The 19,664-nt window shown below is 31.8% G+C and overlaps 1 protein-coding gene across 10 annotated transcripts in view; it reads left to right on the forward strand.

Moving 5' to 3' along the window:
* The window catches only part of LOC113515641 (uncharacterized), a 97,671-nt gene that overhangs the window by 42,003 nt on the left and 36,004 nt on the right, over window positions 1–19,664 (forward strand). For 7 of the 10 annotated variants that reach the window (XR_008252652.1, XM_052893219.1, XM_052893218.1 and 4 more), the window contains 13 exons: window positions 3,984–4,086; window positions 6,437–6,558; window positions 7,431–7,594; window positions 9,090–9,278; window positions 11,193–11,241; window positions 12,859–13,032; window positions 14,316–14,611; window positions 15,073–15,224; window positions 15,722–15,927; window positions 16,503–16,842; window positions 17,912–18,072; window positions 18,680–18,793; window positions 19,167–19,308. Coding sequence is in view for 9 of the 10 variants with exons in the window: in XM_052893219.1 (XP_052749179.1) it covers window positions 3,984–4,086; window positions 6,437–6,558; window positions 7,431–7,594; window positions 9,090–9,278; window positions 11,193–11,241; window positions 12,859–13,032; window positions 14,316–14,611; window positions 15,073–15,224; window positions 15,722–15,927; window positions 16,503–16,842; window positions 17,912–18,072; window positions 18,680–18,793; window positions 19,167–19,308 (2,212 nt within the window). In the remaining variant the exon portion in view is untranslated. The remainder of the gene's footprint in view (window positions 1–3,983; window positions 4,087–6,436; window positions 6,559–7,430; window positions 7,595–9,089; window positions 9,279–11,192; window positions 11,242–12,858; window positions 13,033–14,315; window positions 14,612–15,072; window positions 15,225–15,721; window positions 15,928–16,502; window positions 16,843–17,911; window positions 18,073–18,679; window positions 18,794–19,166; window positions 19,309–19,664) is intronic. The other 3 variants (XM_052893221.1, XM_052893220.1, XM_052893222.1) reach the window with 3 other exon arrangements.

Consider the following 19,664-nt stretch of genomic DNA (forward strand, 5'->3'; position numbering starts at 1 on the left):
GATTTGCGATGAAGTCATGGCAAATCGCGTCAAATATCTTAATACATAATAACGAAAACGTGAATGATTGGATGTTTTAATTATGCCCGTTTTTCAGTTCGTTGCATAATAAAGTAATAATGGTTAAATATAAGTATTCTAACATTGTGAAAGGTATATATCTAGTGAAACCACTGTATTGGAAATAAGTATTTTATATCATAGTGATCATGGTCAATATCATGGTCAAATGCCACTCAACCGATGTCAAAAAATTTTGCTAATTTATAATTTCTTCATTTAATTAATCAGTAGACATTTATAATATGATACGAATAACATTCACTACTCGTTACTGCATTTATTATCAGGCAGTGAATCTTACATTATCCGTTAGGAATTTGTTCATCATGCCGGAAAATTAGGTTGTTTAGATTAATGGCTTCTGATTATTATTGTAATAATACTGTATTTCAATTATTCAAAGATTAACAAATCTAAAGAACAGATTTGCTTAGGTTAAAGATATCATTTTATTTAATATCATCATCATCATATCAGATGTTAACCACCTACTACCTTTTTTTTTTTTAACGTCTGGAAAATGCTTTATGCAGACCCATACACATTGTGGGAGGTGAATGGGTACTGTGGGAATCCCCCCGTAAGGTGGGGGTGTACCCACCAAAAACCAGACGATATACCCTCGTGGTGCCATATGTCGGTAACATGGGTTCGCTTTCGCACTCACCACATCTCCGACGGCAACCGCCTACTACCTGCATCCTATTATTTAATATACTAACTAATAATTCGTTAATAACTTTAAATTAGAACGGTGTGTGCAACTGTCAATTTATCATAGTACTAGTAGTTCAACTATTTTAGTTGTTTTTTGACCAATGATTAGGGAAAATATTCGGTTTTACTCGGAGAACATTTTCTTAACAGGATGAGAGATATTTTGATATTAATCTGTAGTTATATATCTTTGCAAGCGAAACCCGAATTTGGTTTTCTCAACGTCTATTTTTGGTTATTACCAGCAATGGGCGTTGGTGAATTGTTGTAGTTCTTTTTACCTGTGGTTATGGTGTGGTTATTTACCTTTACGTGTTTTTTTTTTCGAACCAATTATGTCCAATTTCGTATTCATACTTATATAATTACTAGATCTATATCTAGACATTCTACAAATTAAAAAAGTTACGTATAAAACTACCAATTAAAATTTATTTATTAAAATGAACTGTACAGATAACTGTTCGTTTATAGACAGCAAAATTGTATTAATTGCCCGGGAAACAGTTATTTTATCATGCAATACAACTTCATGAATAGGTATTTTATTGTGAATACCTAAGATCAAAAAATATTAAGACATATTTAAGACATTTTGTATTATATTTTCATATTTCGACTAAAAAATTTAATTTTTTTTTTTTTATTTATAACGTTCATGCAAATTTTGTTTCATTTTATATTTGTTAAGGAAAAAAATTGATAAATAAAAATTGAAGCTCATTATACGAGGTTTGTCCGGAAAGTATATAAAAGTTTTTTAAAAATTTTATTTTACAATTATTCAGGTAAATCAATTTTATCCCCTTCAAAGTACTCCCCCTGTGACATAATGCACTTGTGCCATACGCCGTTTCCACTGTGAGAAGGCTCCTTGAAAGTATATATTGTAGGTTTCTCAGCTGCCCCGTCGTAGGTTTTTTTTCTCATTTATGTCCCCCAAATGCCGCCCCCGAAGTACCAATTTGGTTTTTGGGAACAAGAAGAAGTCACACGGGGCCAAATCCGGCGAATCGGGGGGGTGTTCGGTCACCGTAATGGAATTTTTACTCAAAAACTCACGGACAACAAGAGAGGTGTGGGCAGGGGCATTGTCGTGGTGAAGAATCCAACGCCCCTCTCGCGCCAATTCTGGACGAACTCGTGCCACACGAACTTTGAGGCGTCTGAGCACATCGACGTAGAATTTTCCATCAACTGTCTGGCCTGGAGGGACGATTGTCTTGATGGACAATCCCCCGAACATCGAAAAAAACAATCAACATTGTCTTGACATTTGAGCGGGATTTTCTTGATTATATTTTGTTCGTGGTTCCCCGGATGTCTTCCACTCTTTGCTTTTCACGGCCATTCTTGCCGAGTTTCGAGAGAAACTTGATTACGACGCGCTGCTCTTCAACGGAAGCGGGCTCCATGCCGACGGGGTTTCGTTAAGAGGTAACTTAACAGATGGCGTGACAAGCCAGTTCGCACCGCACGGCGGTCAGACCAGAACTGAAGCATTGTTAGGGACATAAGGAAGGGGTCCTGCGCTTACATGGCCTCCCCACGTTTATAATAACCTCTTTCTAATATTCCAGAACACTTTTATAAAAAAACGAACTTTCTGGACAGACCTCGTATTTAGTAACTAAGCTATATATAAACTAATATAAAATATAGCTTTTATTTATAGTAGACTATTTTTACTCCTCTTATGGGGAAAGACTCTTACTCATGTACCGTAACCGTAATGGAATATAGGAATTAAGTTATTAAAGCTGAAAATCGAATAGTATATATTGCTATATTGCTAGTTAGTAGGCACATAGTAGGTAATAATTTTTTTTTTTAATGGATGATAATGGAATAGTAACCCCACCCGCGCTATCGGTATACACCGGCGGGGCACCAGTGAAGAATGATAGGTGAGGATGAAGTAGGCCAGTTAGAATTCAACAAGAATTGTTCACGATGGTTTCCAGGAGGAACCACGTGGAGGTCGACCTAATAAGGTATATTGCTAGCAATGGGGCTGTCAAACTCCATTGCTAACAATCCTTTTCCCCCAGTAGGTAATACATTATACATCACTAACTAACCTAGTGCCAACTAATATTACGTCATGAAAGAGATAAAAGTAATTGTTTTCGCCAAACATTCGACGAAAAGGGCTATCTGTTTCTAATTTATCTAACCTATTTTCCAAACTCTATATACGAGTACATTGTCAATGTCGAATAAAGGAATTTTAACGTTTAAGAAAAAACACTAGATATCTGATTCCACTGTCTCGAGATGTTTGTGTTAGTGATTTCGTGTGGGTAGACTTAATGTAGGTATATATTATAAAAACTCTAAGATTCTATGTCTTCGGCACTGAGTACGTCTTTTTTTCATAAAGAGAAACAGACATGATTCGTGGAAGCGAACAGTCTCAAATGGTTAAAATTTGAATTGTGTTTTTTTTTATGAAACTTATAATGGCAAACAAGCTGACGGCCCACCTGATGGAAAGTGGTAACCGTCGCCTATACATATGAGCAGTACCATGGATATAATAGAGTATACGGTTTCGCCCATATTACTTCCGATGCGTTGCCATTCCTGAGGACTCAAATGTTATTCCTCTGTACCCTGTAAATTCACTGCCATATACCATCCTTCAAACTGAAACTCAGCCATGGAATCAACTGCTTCAGGGTAGACGTTTATAATAACATTACTTGTACTAATATTATAAATGAATAACCGAAATAATTTTTATTTTTAAAAAAATTTTTTTCTGGAGCAGTTTAAGATATTGTTTAAGTACAAATAAAAATGTCGTCGTATCAAGAACCTTCTCTTTTTTAAGGTACTAGACGTAATGTATGCCCTAGATTTATATAAGACTGTATACCTCGGCCCTGCCCGCGAGAATCCGTACACAGTGTCCTATGTGCTAAGTTAGTATACCTACCCGTGTACCAAATTACATTTAAATCTGTTCAGTAGTTTCTACGCGAAAGAGTTACACACATCCAACCATTATTTATTTATCTATTTATAGTTACAAACTTTCGCAATTATTATATTAATAGGATCTTGTGAGTATTTATAAATTCGTAAAGTCTGGTAATTTTACAGATTAAATTGAGATAGCAATCCAGCTTTGAACTAAAGTTATAGACAAAACAGGCCAGTTTGTAATAAGTACACATTAACAGGAATTCTTATGACAGGTTCTACTGAAGACCTGCGGGCAGAGGAGGTGTTGTCGGGCCGGTCGACACCCCTCGCGCGACCCCGCAAGGAGGCCGCGGGACAGCCATTACGGACAAACAGGTAACCGACATGATTTGTGCAGCTATTTTTGCTCATTACTAGCGTCTACTCATTATGTTTTACTAGTATGGGAAGTACATGTACATACAGTATATAAAAAACCGTACAAACAATCCGGTCTGGATAAAAGTACAACTAACTTTTAATACTACCTGAAACTTAATTAACAGTGTAATAAAAACCTGTACGCCATTTCCGTAGCTCTGTCTAATAATTTAGTAGCGTTTATAAAAACATTTTAATTAATTACTCGTACAATGTTTTATGTTTATTTTAGACATTTTTATGATGATATGTACCTAATGGACATTCCCGGGATTACTAAATCTTTTTTATTTACATGGACATTTTTAGTTTCATATACACTAGATAGGTACAAGTAGACAGTCACCTTAAGTGTACGATATTTGTCATTAGATATCAAACAATCTCTTTATTTTCATTCTAAATTAATAAAATAAAACATGTCAACATCTAAAAATAGGTAATTATGGCATTGTTATTATTATTGGCCATTTATTTTATAAAACTTTACTAAAAATATAAAACATAAAAAATACAGGAAATATTAATGACAATTAATATTACTTTTGGAAGGAAAATAGCTTTATTTTTCAGAGTTATGACTCTATTACATTTACATGATAATAGTATTAGAAAGTATTCATGACAAGGAAATAGTAAACGTTTTTATTAAAATATATATTATTAAAATAGAAAATATTGTAAATCTGAATCTCCAATAAATAATCAATTTATTTGAGATTCAGATTGTTGTCTAGAAGAGAGCTGCGAGACGAGTAGTTCATTAAAGTCATTAAAGTGTAGGAATAAAGAATTTGAACTTAAGGTTATCTAGTTATTCTAGTTCAGTACAACCGACCGAAAGTATAGATTAGTTTCAAGTCAGTGTAGAGGAAATGTTTTTTAAACTAGGTATAAGTATCTTCTTATCGTCATTGATTCCTACAAAGTTAATTTTACCCGATATATTTATTTATGAATTTAAACAAAGTAACAGAATGCAAATCATTGCATACATAGGACAAGCCAGTCTCGTCACAGTTCCAAATTAGATGTGGTTTGTCCTTGATAGCGAGATTAGTAAATAAGGAAATGTAATATACTTAGCATCAAATTTGCACTCTAATAACTACTCTGCATAAAATTCACTATTACAACAAAAAATAGCCACTATAAATTTAAATTAATAAAACACTCTTATTATAATATTGTTGGAAGATATCAAGGTTCTTACATACATTATTACACATTATTGTACATATATGATATATTGTTGAATAGATTTTATTTGGCTACGTATAAAAAGAAAAGATATTCAGATGATCCGAAATTAATACAGAAACGTTATACAACTACGGAGTTATTTTTGCCTTCACAGGTACAGGCTTCTAAATTTTATATCATGTTATTAGACCTTCGATTCCTATAGTTTCAGTAGTAAGATAAGCAAAATTATACAGTCGATGGATAACACGACAGATTAACCGTAACAGCAAGCGCCTTGAGTAGAATATTTCTTAACTCACACTTACACAATATTGCTAACACATTTTTGTAGGAGCATAAACATTTAAGTAATCTTATTAATATTACATATATATATATATATATTATATATATATATATATATATATATTATATACTTAGAATGGCAAACAAAGTGACAGCCCACCTGATGGAAAGTGGTAATCGTCTCCTATAGACATGAGCAGTAACCATGGACATAACAGAGTATACTGTTTCGCCCATTATACCCCCCATGCGTTGCCATTCCTGAGGACTTAGGTGTTATTCCTCTGTACCCTGTAAATTCACGCCATATCCCACCTTTCAAACCGAAACACAGCCATGCAAACACAACTGCTTCACGGTAGAAACACAAATGGGACAGAGGTACCCAAGCAATCGACTTTTGTACAAAGTCTCCCTCTGGTAATATACAATTCAATATAGAATAAATATCCTGATTTTACCCCAATAATCAGTTGTATTGAACATTTCTATTAGTTATTGAATTATGTGTATCTAAAAAGTATACATACGAGTAAGTGTAATGGCAACAGTAAGAAATATAGATAGGTTGTTGAATATCTAAAATATTTTTTCAAAACTGTTACTTTTACTGTTTTTACTGTTTTTTTTTTTTTTTTTTTTGTCTGTAAAGATATATTTACAGATTGCTCTCACAGTAATTAATTTTTAAATCAAAATAACTGGTTTTGCCACAATTGATTTCGTTTTTTTTATTAAACTCAATCTTAATTATTAAGTTATAAGTTCGTTTCAAGTAACAAATGTAAATGACAGAAGTTGTGTCATTCGGTAGGTTCGGTTTCAGGCAGCCGCACACCAAAACGGCAAAGGTGGGCGACGTGAGCCTCGCCGCCGAACACGCGTTCGGCCTCACCGCTAAGGATAAGGAAACGGCCATCAACAACAATGCATTAGGTAAGCACTATTGTTATCTGATGTTTAAATACAAATCAATTCTATACCTATAATGTAATCATTATGTTCGTTTCAATACTTAATGAAAAGGTAACCAAGCTCTGTTGAAACAATCACAGAAACACTCTCTAAATGTAATTAGTAACAATTTATTCAATCGATTAATTAGTTTATTATTACTAATATTACGAGACAAAAGCGGGGTGTCAAAATATATATATATATACATATTTATATATATATATATATATATATATATATATATATATATATATATATATATATATATATATATATATATATATATATATATATATATATATATATATATATATATAAAACAGATTTACATGTTAATAAAAATATAACATAAAAATAATACTATAACATGTTAATATTAATAATGGAATAATAATAATATGGAAAGAGAAGGAGTTGCACGGAAGGTTCTTCAAAGCTCTTCACGGGCCGTACGTCAACACGAAGACCTCCGTGCACTGGCTACAGTTCGGTGATCTCTTCGGAGAGACCGAGGGTTTTGTATGTGCAATACAGGATCAGATGGTTAAGACAAACAATCACCGAAAGCACATTCTGAAGGATGGCACTGAGGACATCTGTCGGGCATGTTGCCATCCCGGAGAGTCCACTCAGACATGTGTAGATTTAATATTTCAAATAATGGAGTTAAATGATTAGAAAAAAAGATTGTTTTACCAAATAGACACACATATTTGTAAACAGCTGCTTTTATTACTCGTATAGAAAGTACTGACAAAATTAATAGTCATAATATACTGCGCCCATACTATTTAATTAACCCACTTAATTCTTAAAAGGTAATCGTGATATTGGTTAATAATATGTTTCAGATAAGAAAACTACAAGTACAAATTACGCTAATCAACTACCGCTGGTTGCGACACAAGTGTCGTCCACGGGTCAGACTACTATCGTGGGGGCCGCTGGAGTACCCAAGACGGTTACCAAGCAAACGGTAATACTGACGTATCAACCGCAACAATACTCCGTGCAGGTAACTTTTATTTACAAAATAAAACAAAAAATATTGTTCATTCAAGTGAACTTAATTATAAGCATTTTTTTTATAAGTCTACCGCCCAGTTCGGAATATAATTTTAGCTGAGAAGAACGGGCAAGAAACACAGCTGTTGTTTTTTATCAAATAAAAATTGAGTTTACAACAGAAAGGTGAATGGATAAAATGACTATCATAAACTTTATATTGATAAAAAGGAAAAAAAACTACTATCAACCAATAGAAAAATAGAGTATATTCGTAGGTACAGGGCAAAATCGAAATCATTAGCGGTATATAAAACTAAGAGTCTATACAATATAGATACTTATACTATATACAATATGGAACAGGTATTTCTAAAATGGGTTCTACAGAACCTTGGGGTTTCGTAGAAAAGTCACAGGGTTTTCACCATGTCTAAAATATGGGCTGAGAAGAATTCATTACAGTTATGTAAGTAGGTAGTTAGTTGGCGCGAGAATTCTTTCAGATCGAGATTGGTTGCTACTCCAAATATGCACATACAACTGTGGAACATACGATAATACTCAATTATAAAGAAATTATTAATAAAACTGCGAAACAGGTTTATCCTTCACATCAAGACTTAAAGAATAAAAAGTTTTACTTGAAAATATTTTTAATGAAAGTTTTTGTTCCTATTTAAATTACAATGTCTTTAATATATAATCTTTTGAGGAATTCCATATTCCTTAAAAAAAAGATATTTTGTTGTGTTCCGTTATCTTAAAAATGTAGGAACCTCTGCTATAGAACATATTAAGATAGAAATATTATGAATTAAAAGTTCTAAAATGACAAAACCTTTGAGAGTCCCATTTTAAAATCAAAGGTTGAACGCACCATGTGAGAGGCTCAGAATTTATTTGTCTTTTGAATCCGTGTGTTTTTAGTGAAAATGTTTAGCCTTGCTAGTATATATTCCTTTCAAAGAACGCTAACGATTTCGACTTCACCATGTATTCTTACAATAATTGAAGGGTTAAGTAGACAAAAGTAAGAACAACTAAACAGTACAAAAGTAGTACTGAGCATTTTTATCATATTTGCAATAGTTTTAACTTGTATAGTAGTTAATACATTCTATTACATAATAAATGCGAAAGTTTATAACAATGAATGGTGGGACGGATATTTGTTACTGTTTCCCTCAAAAACTACTAAACGGATTTGAACAAAATTTGGTACAAGGTACAAGACAACTACTAGGAAACATGGGTGCCTTTACGAAGAAGGCCCATGTTCTGCAATGGACAGTTTTTTCCGTATACTACTGGCAAACTAGCATACGGCCCACCTGATAGTAAGCGGTTACCGTAGCCTACGAACGTCTACAATACCAGGCATTACGTGCGTGTTGTTGACCCTGAAGAAGCTTCTTTATCCCTTTTTTAAAGAACCCCATCCCGTAGTTGGTGATTATTCCTATATTTTATGGATTTATTTGCAAATACTAAAATACTTTCAGCAGGATGGTCGGGCTAAGCCTCCATCACGGTCAGGAGAACAAAACATGGGTCGTGGTGGAACTGCGCCTCGGAGTCAAGCTCTGTCAGATATACAAAAACCTCCTGGGAAGTACACCTTCCAAACTAACCAGTTGCCACGGCCGCAGTATCCGTCTATTAAAAACATCGATACTAAAACTGCTAAACAGGTAAAATTTAAAAATTATTGACTCCATCATAATAATCAGAATAGAAAGCCCATATCTCAGATTATTTAGAGTTCGCGTCGTGTCATTTCTTCTACCATTTGTGAAGAGAAAATAAACCATTCATTCATTCAATAATATCTATTTTCTATTAAGAAAATGAATACTAAAATAACTATTAACTATATTAGTACTAATAACTATTTTAGTATTCATTTTCTTTCCGATTTTGTCATCTTTCATATAGTCCATCCATTTCTCTTTAAGCCTTATTTTTATTCTACTGTCTATCCACATGTATACTTTTACATATTATATGCCTAAACTAAGGAAAATAATTGTTTCTTAACTTCTTCGTTATAGCTACTTTCAAACATTGTCGGATAGTGTCAACATTAGTATCTCAGCTGTATGTAGCTGGCTTTTATCACCACCTTCATCTATCAGTCACCTTTTCAGGCCAATATTACGATCTAAATAAGGCTCGAATCGAGTTATAAAATTCGCGGGTTCGCGGGTCCAGTGTAGTATTCTATCTCCCTTGCAATTGTGTAGAAAATATTTTTAACAGACATCGAAGTAATTTCAATTATTGTTTAGGAAACTTTTCAGTATAAATATATTTTATAAAAAGTAATAAGTTAATTTAGAATACTGTATTACCCGTACTTACTGCAATTGTGAGATTTTATTATTTAATAATAATAACAAATTCTTTATTACGTACAATAGAGATGTATATAAGGAGTATTTATACAGAATGTGCATATAGCGGCCTTATCGCTAAAAGCAATCTCTTACAGACAACCTATTTAGTAAACTGCATGCAATAATAAATCCCTACACACGTTACTATCGTTATTTATATTTTTCTTCGTCTTTAGTTTATTGTGGCTCATTAAAATAACACAATAATGTAGATATTTCACAACTAATATTCAACTTTAAATAAATCTAACAAAATAGCTTTTTCTATGTTCCGATATGTAGGTCACAGTTCGTTTATTTTAGTTTAGAAAGACGATTGGGAAGCCGGCCGCCGTTTGCCGAAAATATCACTGCTGCACTGTGCATTTAAAATAAGTATATACGATATTAGGCACCCCAAGATAAATCTTAAGTGTTTTATTTGTTTTTTTTTTTTACATCTAAATATCTTTCTAATTAAGTTTAAATTATTATAATCCTATTATTTAATTATGTTTTTTAATTAATATATAAATATAATGTGCGAAAAAGATATATAGGGTTTTTTATTAAACTAGTTAATAATAGTAACGGAATTAAACAAAATAATTCTAATCAAATAAGCAGGGATAAATAAAGTAAAAATTGTATCTATAATATTTCTAAAAATAGCATTAATTTGAATTACAAAACTAGATATTCTATACTTTGAACATTCAACGTGCCATTATACTCTACTGCTTTTCGATGAAAGAGATTGTAGTACGCACACTTTCCTATTTTACAAGGCAACGTCTTAATTAAAAGACTACATTAATTATACTTACATTTTTCTTTAGTTTTAGACCGTGACATGACGTGCATTTCTAAATAACTCTTATATTTTTATTAACATTTGTAATAACAAAATATAATTTATTATATACCTACTTCAAAATAAAAATAAAATATTTGCGTTCGGAACAAGTGATTAGAATTTATCTTGGGACGTATTGTAAGTAGTAAGTGTCGTGTATTAAGGTAGGCTATTTTTATATTGTCTGAACTACGGGACATTGCGACATTGGCTGCCGTAACCAAGTGTTCCTGTCCGTAGTTCATTCTGGGTATGCAGTTCGGTCCGCGACATGGTCAATATTGTTTTTATATGCATTTTACATAATAATAGTCCGAAGTGAAAGTTTCGTTTCGTGAAAGAAAATGCCTACCATCAGTGTTTATCGTTCGCAGGTGGTTAATAATACAAGGAAGGCGGGTGGCTCAGAAGGATGGAGAGAAGGTACTGTTTCATTTTTATACTATCCGTATTTCTCGGTTTTGCCCATTTGAAATAGCATCTAATATAATTGTTTTCTTATAATTATGTGTCTACTAAATTTCATTCAAATCCATTCAGCTATTTAAGCATGCAAAGTAACAAACACATACTTATTCAAACCTTTATATTTATAATATAGATAAGATTTGATTTAACAACAATTTTAAATTTTATCCAATACCATTTGTACCTGAAAGGTTTGCCCGCATCCATGCATGAATTGAAATGTGTTCTATGTGGTAATCTCGAATATAGGAAATAAGTAATACTAAAAACTAAAACAAAAAAATTTCCAATTTTCATTAAAATCCATCGATTTATTCATGATAGTAGTACGATATTGAACTAACTAATTTTTAAAACAAAATCTAAAATCGCATTTCTTTTGTTTTTTTTTTTTTTATTGCCTTTAATATTTTTATTTTCTTTTGCTGTTTCATTTTAAATTTCAATATATTGTTGGTATTGCTTATATTTTCAAATATATTTTAAACTCTTATATATATTGAAATGAAAAAGACTTTTTCTTTAAAAGAAAAAATGTACGAGTTCCCATTACGATCCCATTACATCGTAAACCCCATTACGATAATGTATATCTGTCACAAATTTATTATACCGAAAAATAAAAACTATATACCGAATATACCTATGTATATTTAGCGGCTATGTATTTTTTATTTTATACTTAATCAAAATATGTCCATGGTACTGCTCATGTCTATAGGCGACGGTTACCACTTTACATCAGGTGGGCCGTAAGCTTGTTTGCCATTCTAAGTTGTATAAAAAAAATATCTGTATAGTAGAATAGACTAAAAATCATCTTTATACAAATATACTTATTGATGAGCTCTTTTAATTTTTTTTAAATTCTAAATAGTTCTAAATGTTGTTAAAAAATACTACTGAAAATTAATTTTTAAAATTAACAATCTAATTAAATAATTATACCTATTGTTAATTTCAAGTTACAAATATTTACAGATCGGAAGTGTCAATACCTTTCTTCATATAGATATAATTTGTAAATGAGATTTTCATCAACAAATTACCTAATTACATAATATAATCAGATAATAATACATAAGAAATGTACCCTGATCGTCAATGAAAACATAAATGATCACTTACTAATCTTACAAATGTATCTGTTGAAAGTAGAGATACGTAACTAAACTTCCTCAACGATTAGACATAGTCCAAGGTGTTGTAATGTGATGCTATACAATTTATTAAGCGACACTTATAAAACGCCCGGGAATGACAAAGTTTGTTGTACAGTAAGATATTTTTTTATTTTTATCTTTTACCAGTAGGTACATGGAATGTAGAATTCAGATGGCCCATGACATAAAAAATGCGAATGACATTGTAGTCATTTATATGTGTATGTATTTATGTGAAACGTCTTAGATTATATGTAGGTACCGTTGACTTTAATGATTAAGTAGTTTCCAAAACTAAATTTTAAAATGATTATTATCTAATAGTAAAATTGTAGGAACCGTAAATACATTTAAGTGCACTAGAACATAAAGAAATGATAATAAAAAGCATTTTTTGAACATTATGAAGGTGCAGGTTCTGCAGTGTCAACTGACTCTGGTGTGTGGACTGGTGGTGAAGGTGGAAATGGCGGGGAGGGCTCCCCACACTCGCGTCATCGCCCTCGGAACCTCGAGATGGTGATGAAAGGTTCTCACAGTTTCCATCTGAGAGAACTACAAGTCGCTGATCTTGACATTATGGGTAAGCTAAAAAAAATATTAATAGCCCTATATATGTATATATTAAATAATATTATACCTTTTTATACGACTGTCAAAAAAGGATTCTAATAATGTATTTAGAGTTCATTATATCTTAGATTATATAAATAGAGACTCGAGTTTCAAAACCGGATCAACTTTTTGTCAGCTAATTGTCAAATTAGCGGACTAGTTTTCTTTTACTACTGTTTTATATATTTACGCGCACAACGTATCTTGACGTATCTATTCATTAAATCATTATATCATTAAAAAGGTGCAAAAATTGTAAGACAGAACTAATAAAGGAACACAAAATTATGTGAAAAATGGACCCTTTTTTTCAAAGTATTTGTATGACGACACTCTATTTATATAAAGTGTATGTATATATTTACATATTAATTATTTGAAACATGAGATATAAGATATTACATATAAAATAAGATAGTTTATTCCAAAACTTCTAATGGCTGAATAGATTTGAATGTATGAGGTAAAGTTGGAATTCGTACATCATCTCGAGTAATACTGGCTATATGTTTTTAAATACTTCGTCTTGGCAACTTGCGGACCAAAATATCGGTACTTGTTTTGAAATATATACATACACACACGTTAGTACGGTCCAAACCAATAAAAAAGATAAACGGCTAGATTAAGATATTTTTGGAGTTAACATTAAAGAATAATCTCTAATCTGTAAAAATCCGAATGAGCCGGTAGCTACACCTGTACACCACCAAGGTAGTCCACTAAGTATATAAAAATAGATGGCTCTCATTCGGCACGTTTGTCCCGAATGTCGGTTGTATTGTTTCAGGTAATTTTTATTTTAAATATAGGACTTTACTCATAAGCAAAATTGTTTTTTATATTATAAAACGAGCCGATTTATGACGCATTTTTTTAAAATCTTATACTAAAACATAATTTACACATATAGATGCGACATTTTCTCTTTTTAATTCTAATCGTAAGTTATTTCAATATTGTAATTAAAATTATTATTGTACAGATAATAATATAATGCATAATTGATTGCAAATTAAACAGAATGGAACTTTTTCCTTGCCCTACAAATTGTTTTCTTTTACTTTCTCTGCATTCGCTTGACTCTTTTAATAAATGATATATTTCAAATATAATCTCACATTTTCTTTTAAATATATCATGAAAAAACCTCATTGTCCTACTCAATTATACTTAAACGATTTTCTTTAAAACATATTTCTTTAAACTAATAATTTCGTACTAAATAAACATCTTACATTATTGTTACAGATGAAGCCGTTGTGACTGGCCACGCAGTGATACCCTTACCAAAGCTACCAAGCTCATTTGACGACGAACTCACACCAGAATATGAGACTCCTGTACCAACGTACAAGCCTCCTTCGCCCATTCTTCCTAAACCGAGTGCAGTAGCTGAGTCCTCGCAGAGAAATAATTCACCGATGTCAACCCTGGACCGGTATAGGACAAGGTCGAGGCCGACCAGAATTTTAACTAATGTGGAGTACAAAGACGAAGAGAAATTCGTGCTTGACAGGGCGCAGCCTGAAAAATTGAATAAACAGGTGATTTATGCAATATACTCATATATCGGCCCAGTAAATAGAAATTACCATTTCGTTCATCATTCAGGATTTGTATCCTACCATTACAAATCCAAAGGAATGATATTTTAACATTTTTAAACAGTATGTATTATGTAATATTAACGTCAAATTTGTGTTTCGTTCGGACCTAAAAGTTCGGAGAACATTTCATGGTTAGCACTCTGAGATATATTTCTCACATATGAGAGATTTTTTTAATCTCTCGCTCTACTTACTAATACCATTTCACCCAAACCGTAATCGAGTCACCTACTAATATTAATATATTTTAATGATCATTTGCTGCTTTATAACAGATGTAAGACGGTGGTATCAACCCAAATGTAACACGCAATATATTATCTATTAATAAAATTTTACCAAATTTTTAAAGCGTATTTTACTATGTATAATTTACTTTATGCTTATTTCTCTCTCAGAATTCGTTCGTAAAATCTTTGAGCGGTGTGGGCTCTCCAACCACAGTGAGCTCTAGTAAGGAATCAAGTCCGTCATGTAAAAGTGAAGAGAGCCACTTTGGAAATAGCAGCGCTTGGCAGAGTCACGCCGCAGGGGAAGCTATGGCCACTAGGTAAGTAATTTACTTGTACAGAAAATTTGTAACGATGGAAGGATGAATAGATGTTTGTTACCCTTTTACACAAAAAGTTCTCAACGGATTTGAATGAAATTTCATAGACAGGTAAGTTATCTCCTAACTTAGCACATAGTTACTTTGTGTACCGATTCACGCAAATGAAGCCGTGTAATATATCTAGAAAATAATATGAAACATAAAAGTTATCTTCGCAAAAAGCAAAGGCAACTGAACAAGAAATATCAAATATAGAAATTAAAATCGATATCATTATCAATTTATATCTTTCTTTTTATGTTGTTAGCAATCAAATTAATTTTGAAAGCTACAATTTTTGTCGTATTTTTATGTACGTTCAAAAATAAATTCTTTAGTTTCATTAGTTATAGAACATGCCCTTAAAATAATTGATAATTATTTCAATTTCACCTGTATGTTATAATAAGTGGATATTACAAAGACTGAGTTTTTTATCATATCATTTGTTTCAGATCGCAAGACGACGTATCCATTGCATTAAGCGTTTCCAGCTGTGAAGACGAAAAATCTAAATTTGACGCAAAAGAGAATCAAAAAGCTGAAATGGATATACCGAAGAAAACTATTGTCATATTAGACGAGCCACCGGTGCCGCATCCACTTTTAATGAAATCAATAACCCTGAACCAGCACGACTCGCTACGAGGCACTATGATGGGTCAGTTGTTCTGATACTATACGTTTTCTATAAATACTGCTTTTCTTTAGGACACCAATTAATAATAAGGTCCGAGTAGTGATCAGAAACTCATGGATTGTTGCACACCAGAGATCATATCACTTATGCGTTAGAAACCCTTATGATTTGAATATCTTGAGATTTGGTTTTAAGGGTGAGATATGGCAGTGAAATTACTACGTTCAGAGGTATAACACCTTAGTTCTTAGGGATGGTGACGTATAACGTGAGGTATACTCCGAGATGAGACGTTAAAATTCTCATAGTATATTCTGTGATGCAAATTATGCTATTCATGTTTATGATCTAGGCGATGGTTCCTGGTTTTCTTGCCATACGGTAAACAGTTAAAAATAGAATTAAATTCCTGATGCAACAAATTAATATTGTATTGTATTTTGATATTGTATTTCGTTATATTGTAACTATTTTATAAATATTTAAGTCAAAGGAAATTATTTAACTATCCACTGAGATATTATGTTATTTATTAAAGACAGTTATTATTATTATAATATATTCTCTGTTTATCTAAACATAAAATTTTATTTTAGGATCGATGACAAGTTCCAACTATAGCACGACCAGTACATGCACAAATCAAAGTGGCGACCATCACAACCTGACTCTCACACTCGAAGACTCCAAATTTGACATGTCCGCACTAGAAACTTCAACCCAAAGCCTACTTGATGACGAGACATCGCCTGCAGACAGTCTGATATCTTCCACTAGTACTAGTGACTCCAATAATGATTTGCAAGCTGATAGAGATGCACCTTCCATCTCCTCGGCCTACCAGACCGCAAATACGAAGACCAAGTCTCCAGAACCTATTGGTGGACTACAAGATGGCGTAGACGGAGAAACAATGGCGCCGGTAAATGGAATGAAGTAAGTTTCTTTGCTATCTATCTAACAATACAATAAAAAAGTGACATACAGTTACACTATCTACTTCATTACTGAGAAACCAAAATTTTGGACACTCAAAACAAAGTCAATTTAGAGAAGTTACTTTTCTTAAATTGTGTCAATCAAGAATCGAACCCGGAACTTTACTTACGAAAAGCAATGTGGCAAAATACTTACCACTACGTTACAGAAGTCCTCAATATATCTAAGGTGTAGGTGCAAAAGAGGGATATATCTTATACATAGATACATATAAAATAATGTATTTTATATGTAATAATTGTAATAAGAGATCTCTTCCCGTTAACCCAGTACAGTAAGAAAGCATTTCGTTAGCGGGCAGCTGAAGTGCAACAACTATTAATACATAAACAAATATACAGTTAAATAATATTATAATATACAGTTAAATAAAATATATAATAAAGTATTACATAAATACATACACTATAAATACATATAATACCTACCTACTTATATAATGAATGTTAAAATAAATGAATATACTACTTACATAAGAAACTTAGTTTAATGATTTTAAGATCTGACAGTTCAATTAGAAAAATACAAAAAAAAATATTACTAAAAGGAAAGAAAATGTGATTTTAACCTTTTCTTGAAAGAGGTAATAGAGGGACTCTCTTGTATGTAAGAAGGGAGTTTGTTCCACAACTGGACAGCTATGGAATATCAATAGTGTTTATTAGTAAAGTAGAACTGAACTGTGGTCACAATGTAAAAATATTTTTATTTATTGAGAATCTTTGTTAAAAAAAAGCATTGCGGCGCAGGTTATTCGTTATGTTAAAAACATTTACCGAAATGTTATTCCTATATTTTTATAATTTTTCCATTGCCGTTATATATTACATTTTACGTTCTATATAATATGTATATGTTTAATTATTATATCTGTTTATAATTTTTAAATTAATATGTGGCCTCATGTGTGTACCTGAGAATATTGCAACGAATTATTTTACTTTTACCAAGGTCGTGAAAAAACATTTCAATTGAAATCATTTTTGAATTGTAACATTATTCACAGTGAGGTGACACGTGGTAGTGTGGAAGGAAGCAAAAACGCATCTCCTGCATCCCCTGGAACTCCAGGAACACCTACACACGCTTCCGGATCACTTTCGTTATCCGACGGACGAGACTTCTTCGATGATGAAATAGCAGACCAGCCTGCACTTCTTTTTCGTAGTGAGTGATTGAAGTGATAGATTTATATTTATTTAAATTAAATATTTAATTTCCAAATCCGGAGACAATAAAGTTTCATATATAAGAATAGGGCATAAATTAAAGATATATTGGAATGAAACAGCGTGATATTAATATCAAAGATTTCAGATTAAAATATTAAAAAAAAAAATTATTGTACTTAATTGAAATTTTATTCATCTACATGGCTTTTATGCTGGATTATTAAGTATAAAATGAAAACCATAGACTAAAAGAAGGACTGATTTTTTTTAAAGTATCCATAAATGGTGTTTATTTAACAAAAATATGAATTTTATTAAATAAACACCATTTATGGAATATGAATATGTTTTTATTGAGAAAAAATCATCAAAATAAAATATTTACAAAATATAAACATATTACAAACATATTATTAATGATATAATTTCAAGTGTATTTATTTTTATTATCTGCTTTTTATAGCAATTAAAAGAATCTACCATTAGTTTACTTTTACTTTTTTTAAGATTTTACTGAAAATTATATGAATTCAACAAAGTTTACAAAAATTAATTTAGTGCAAAATCAATACAACATATACATATAATTTAATTTAATTTAGAAAACACGGACGGTAGCCCATCCAGTAAAGCGGTTGATTCTGAAGTTAACAGACAGTTAAGGAGGTCAAGGGAACGAATTACATCAAGTCCGCTTGCACAAAGAAACCGAAAATGTGAGTATAACTACACTTACTTAATTATATACATATTACTATATTAATTAGACAAGTACATAAAAAATACGAAATTATCGACGACAATAATGAGTAATATTTTATTTTATTTATGATTAAATTTATAACAAAATTAATAAGAGATCAATGCGAATCCAGAATTGATTGCAATAATAATTATCATTAGAATTGGTGAATAATTTTGAATAAAAACTACCTAAAAAGAAAGGGCGTAATAAAGTCTCAAAAGGGTCGATTATCATCAGATAGGCCGTATGCTTATTAGCCAACTGCCAATAGAGTAGTATAAAACCCAAACTGTTGTGTACATCCAAATTTGTGATCTAATTTTGTGCTTTTATTTTTGTGTCAGTATGCGGTATCCGTAACGGCGCAACAGAACGCACCCCTTCCTTGGACACGCTGTCAAGTCTTGCATCTGATGACCTCATGATGGACAATGACCTAGCGCAATCCATCACCAGTCTACAAAGCGTTGATGATTATATTGAAAGGTATTTGTCAATTTTTAGATAAACATTGCCTTGCTTTTTTTCATTGATATGAGGTCAGCGCAGTACGTATATTCTACTTAGTCTTCTTAACTACTAACTAAGAATGACTTCCTTTTACACAAATTTCTTTCAGCTGTCATACCTGAGTTCTCTTCTCTTGATGCATGTCATCTTTCTCACAGTTTATCTACCTTCTCTTCTATAAACCTCTTCTTTACATCATTCACGTTCATATTTAATACCTTCTTTAAAACATAGTTTTCATTTCTTAGTGTGGAATTTTCTTCATATTTATGCTACAGTTATTAGACAAATAAAAAAATACAAATACCTAGTGGATATTATGAAAATTTTAT

This window comes from Galleria mellonella, unplaced genomic scaffold, assembly GCF_026898425.1.
Source record: "Galleria mellonella isolate WM207_F2 unplaced genomic scaffold, CSIRO_AGI_GalMel_v1 utg173, whole genome shotgun sequence".
In the NCBI taxonomy this organism is placed as follows: Eukaryota; Metazoa; Arthropoda; class Insecta; order Lepidoptera; family Pyralidae; genus Galleria; species Galleria mellonella.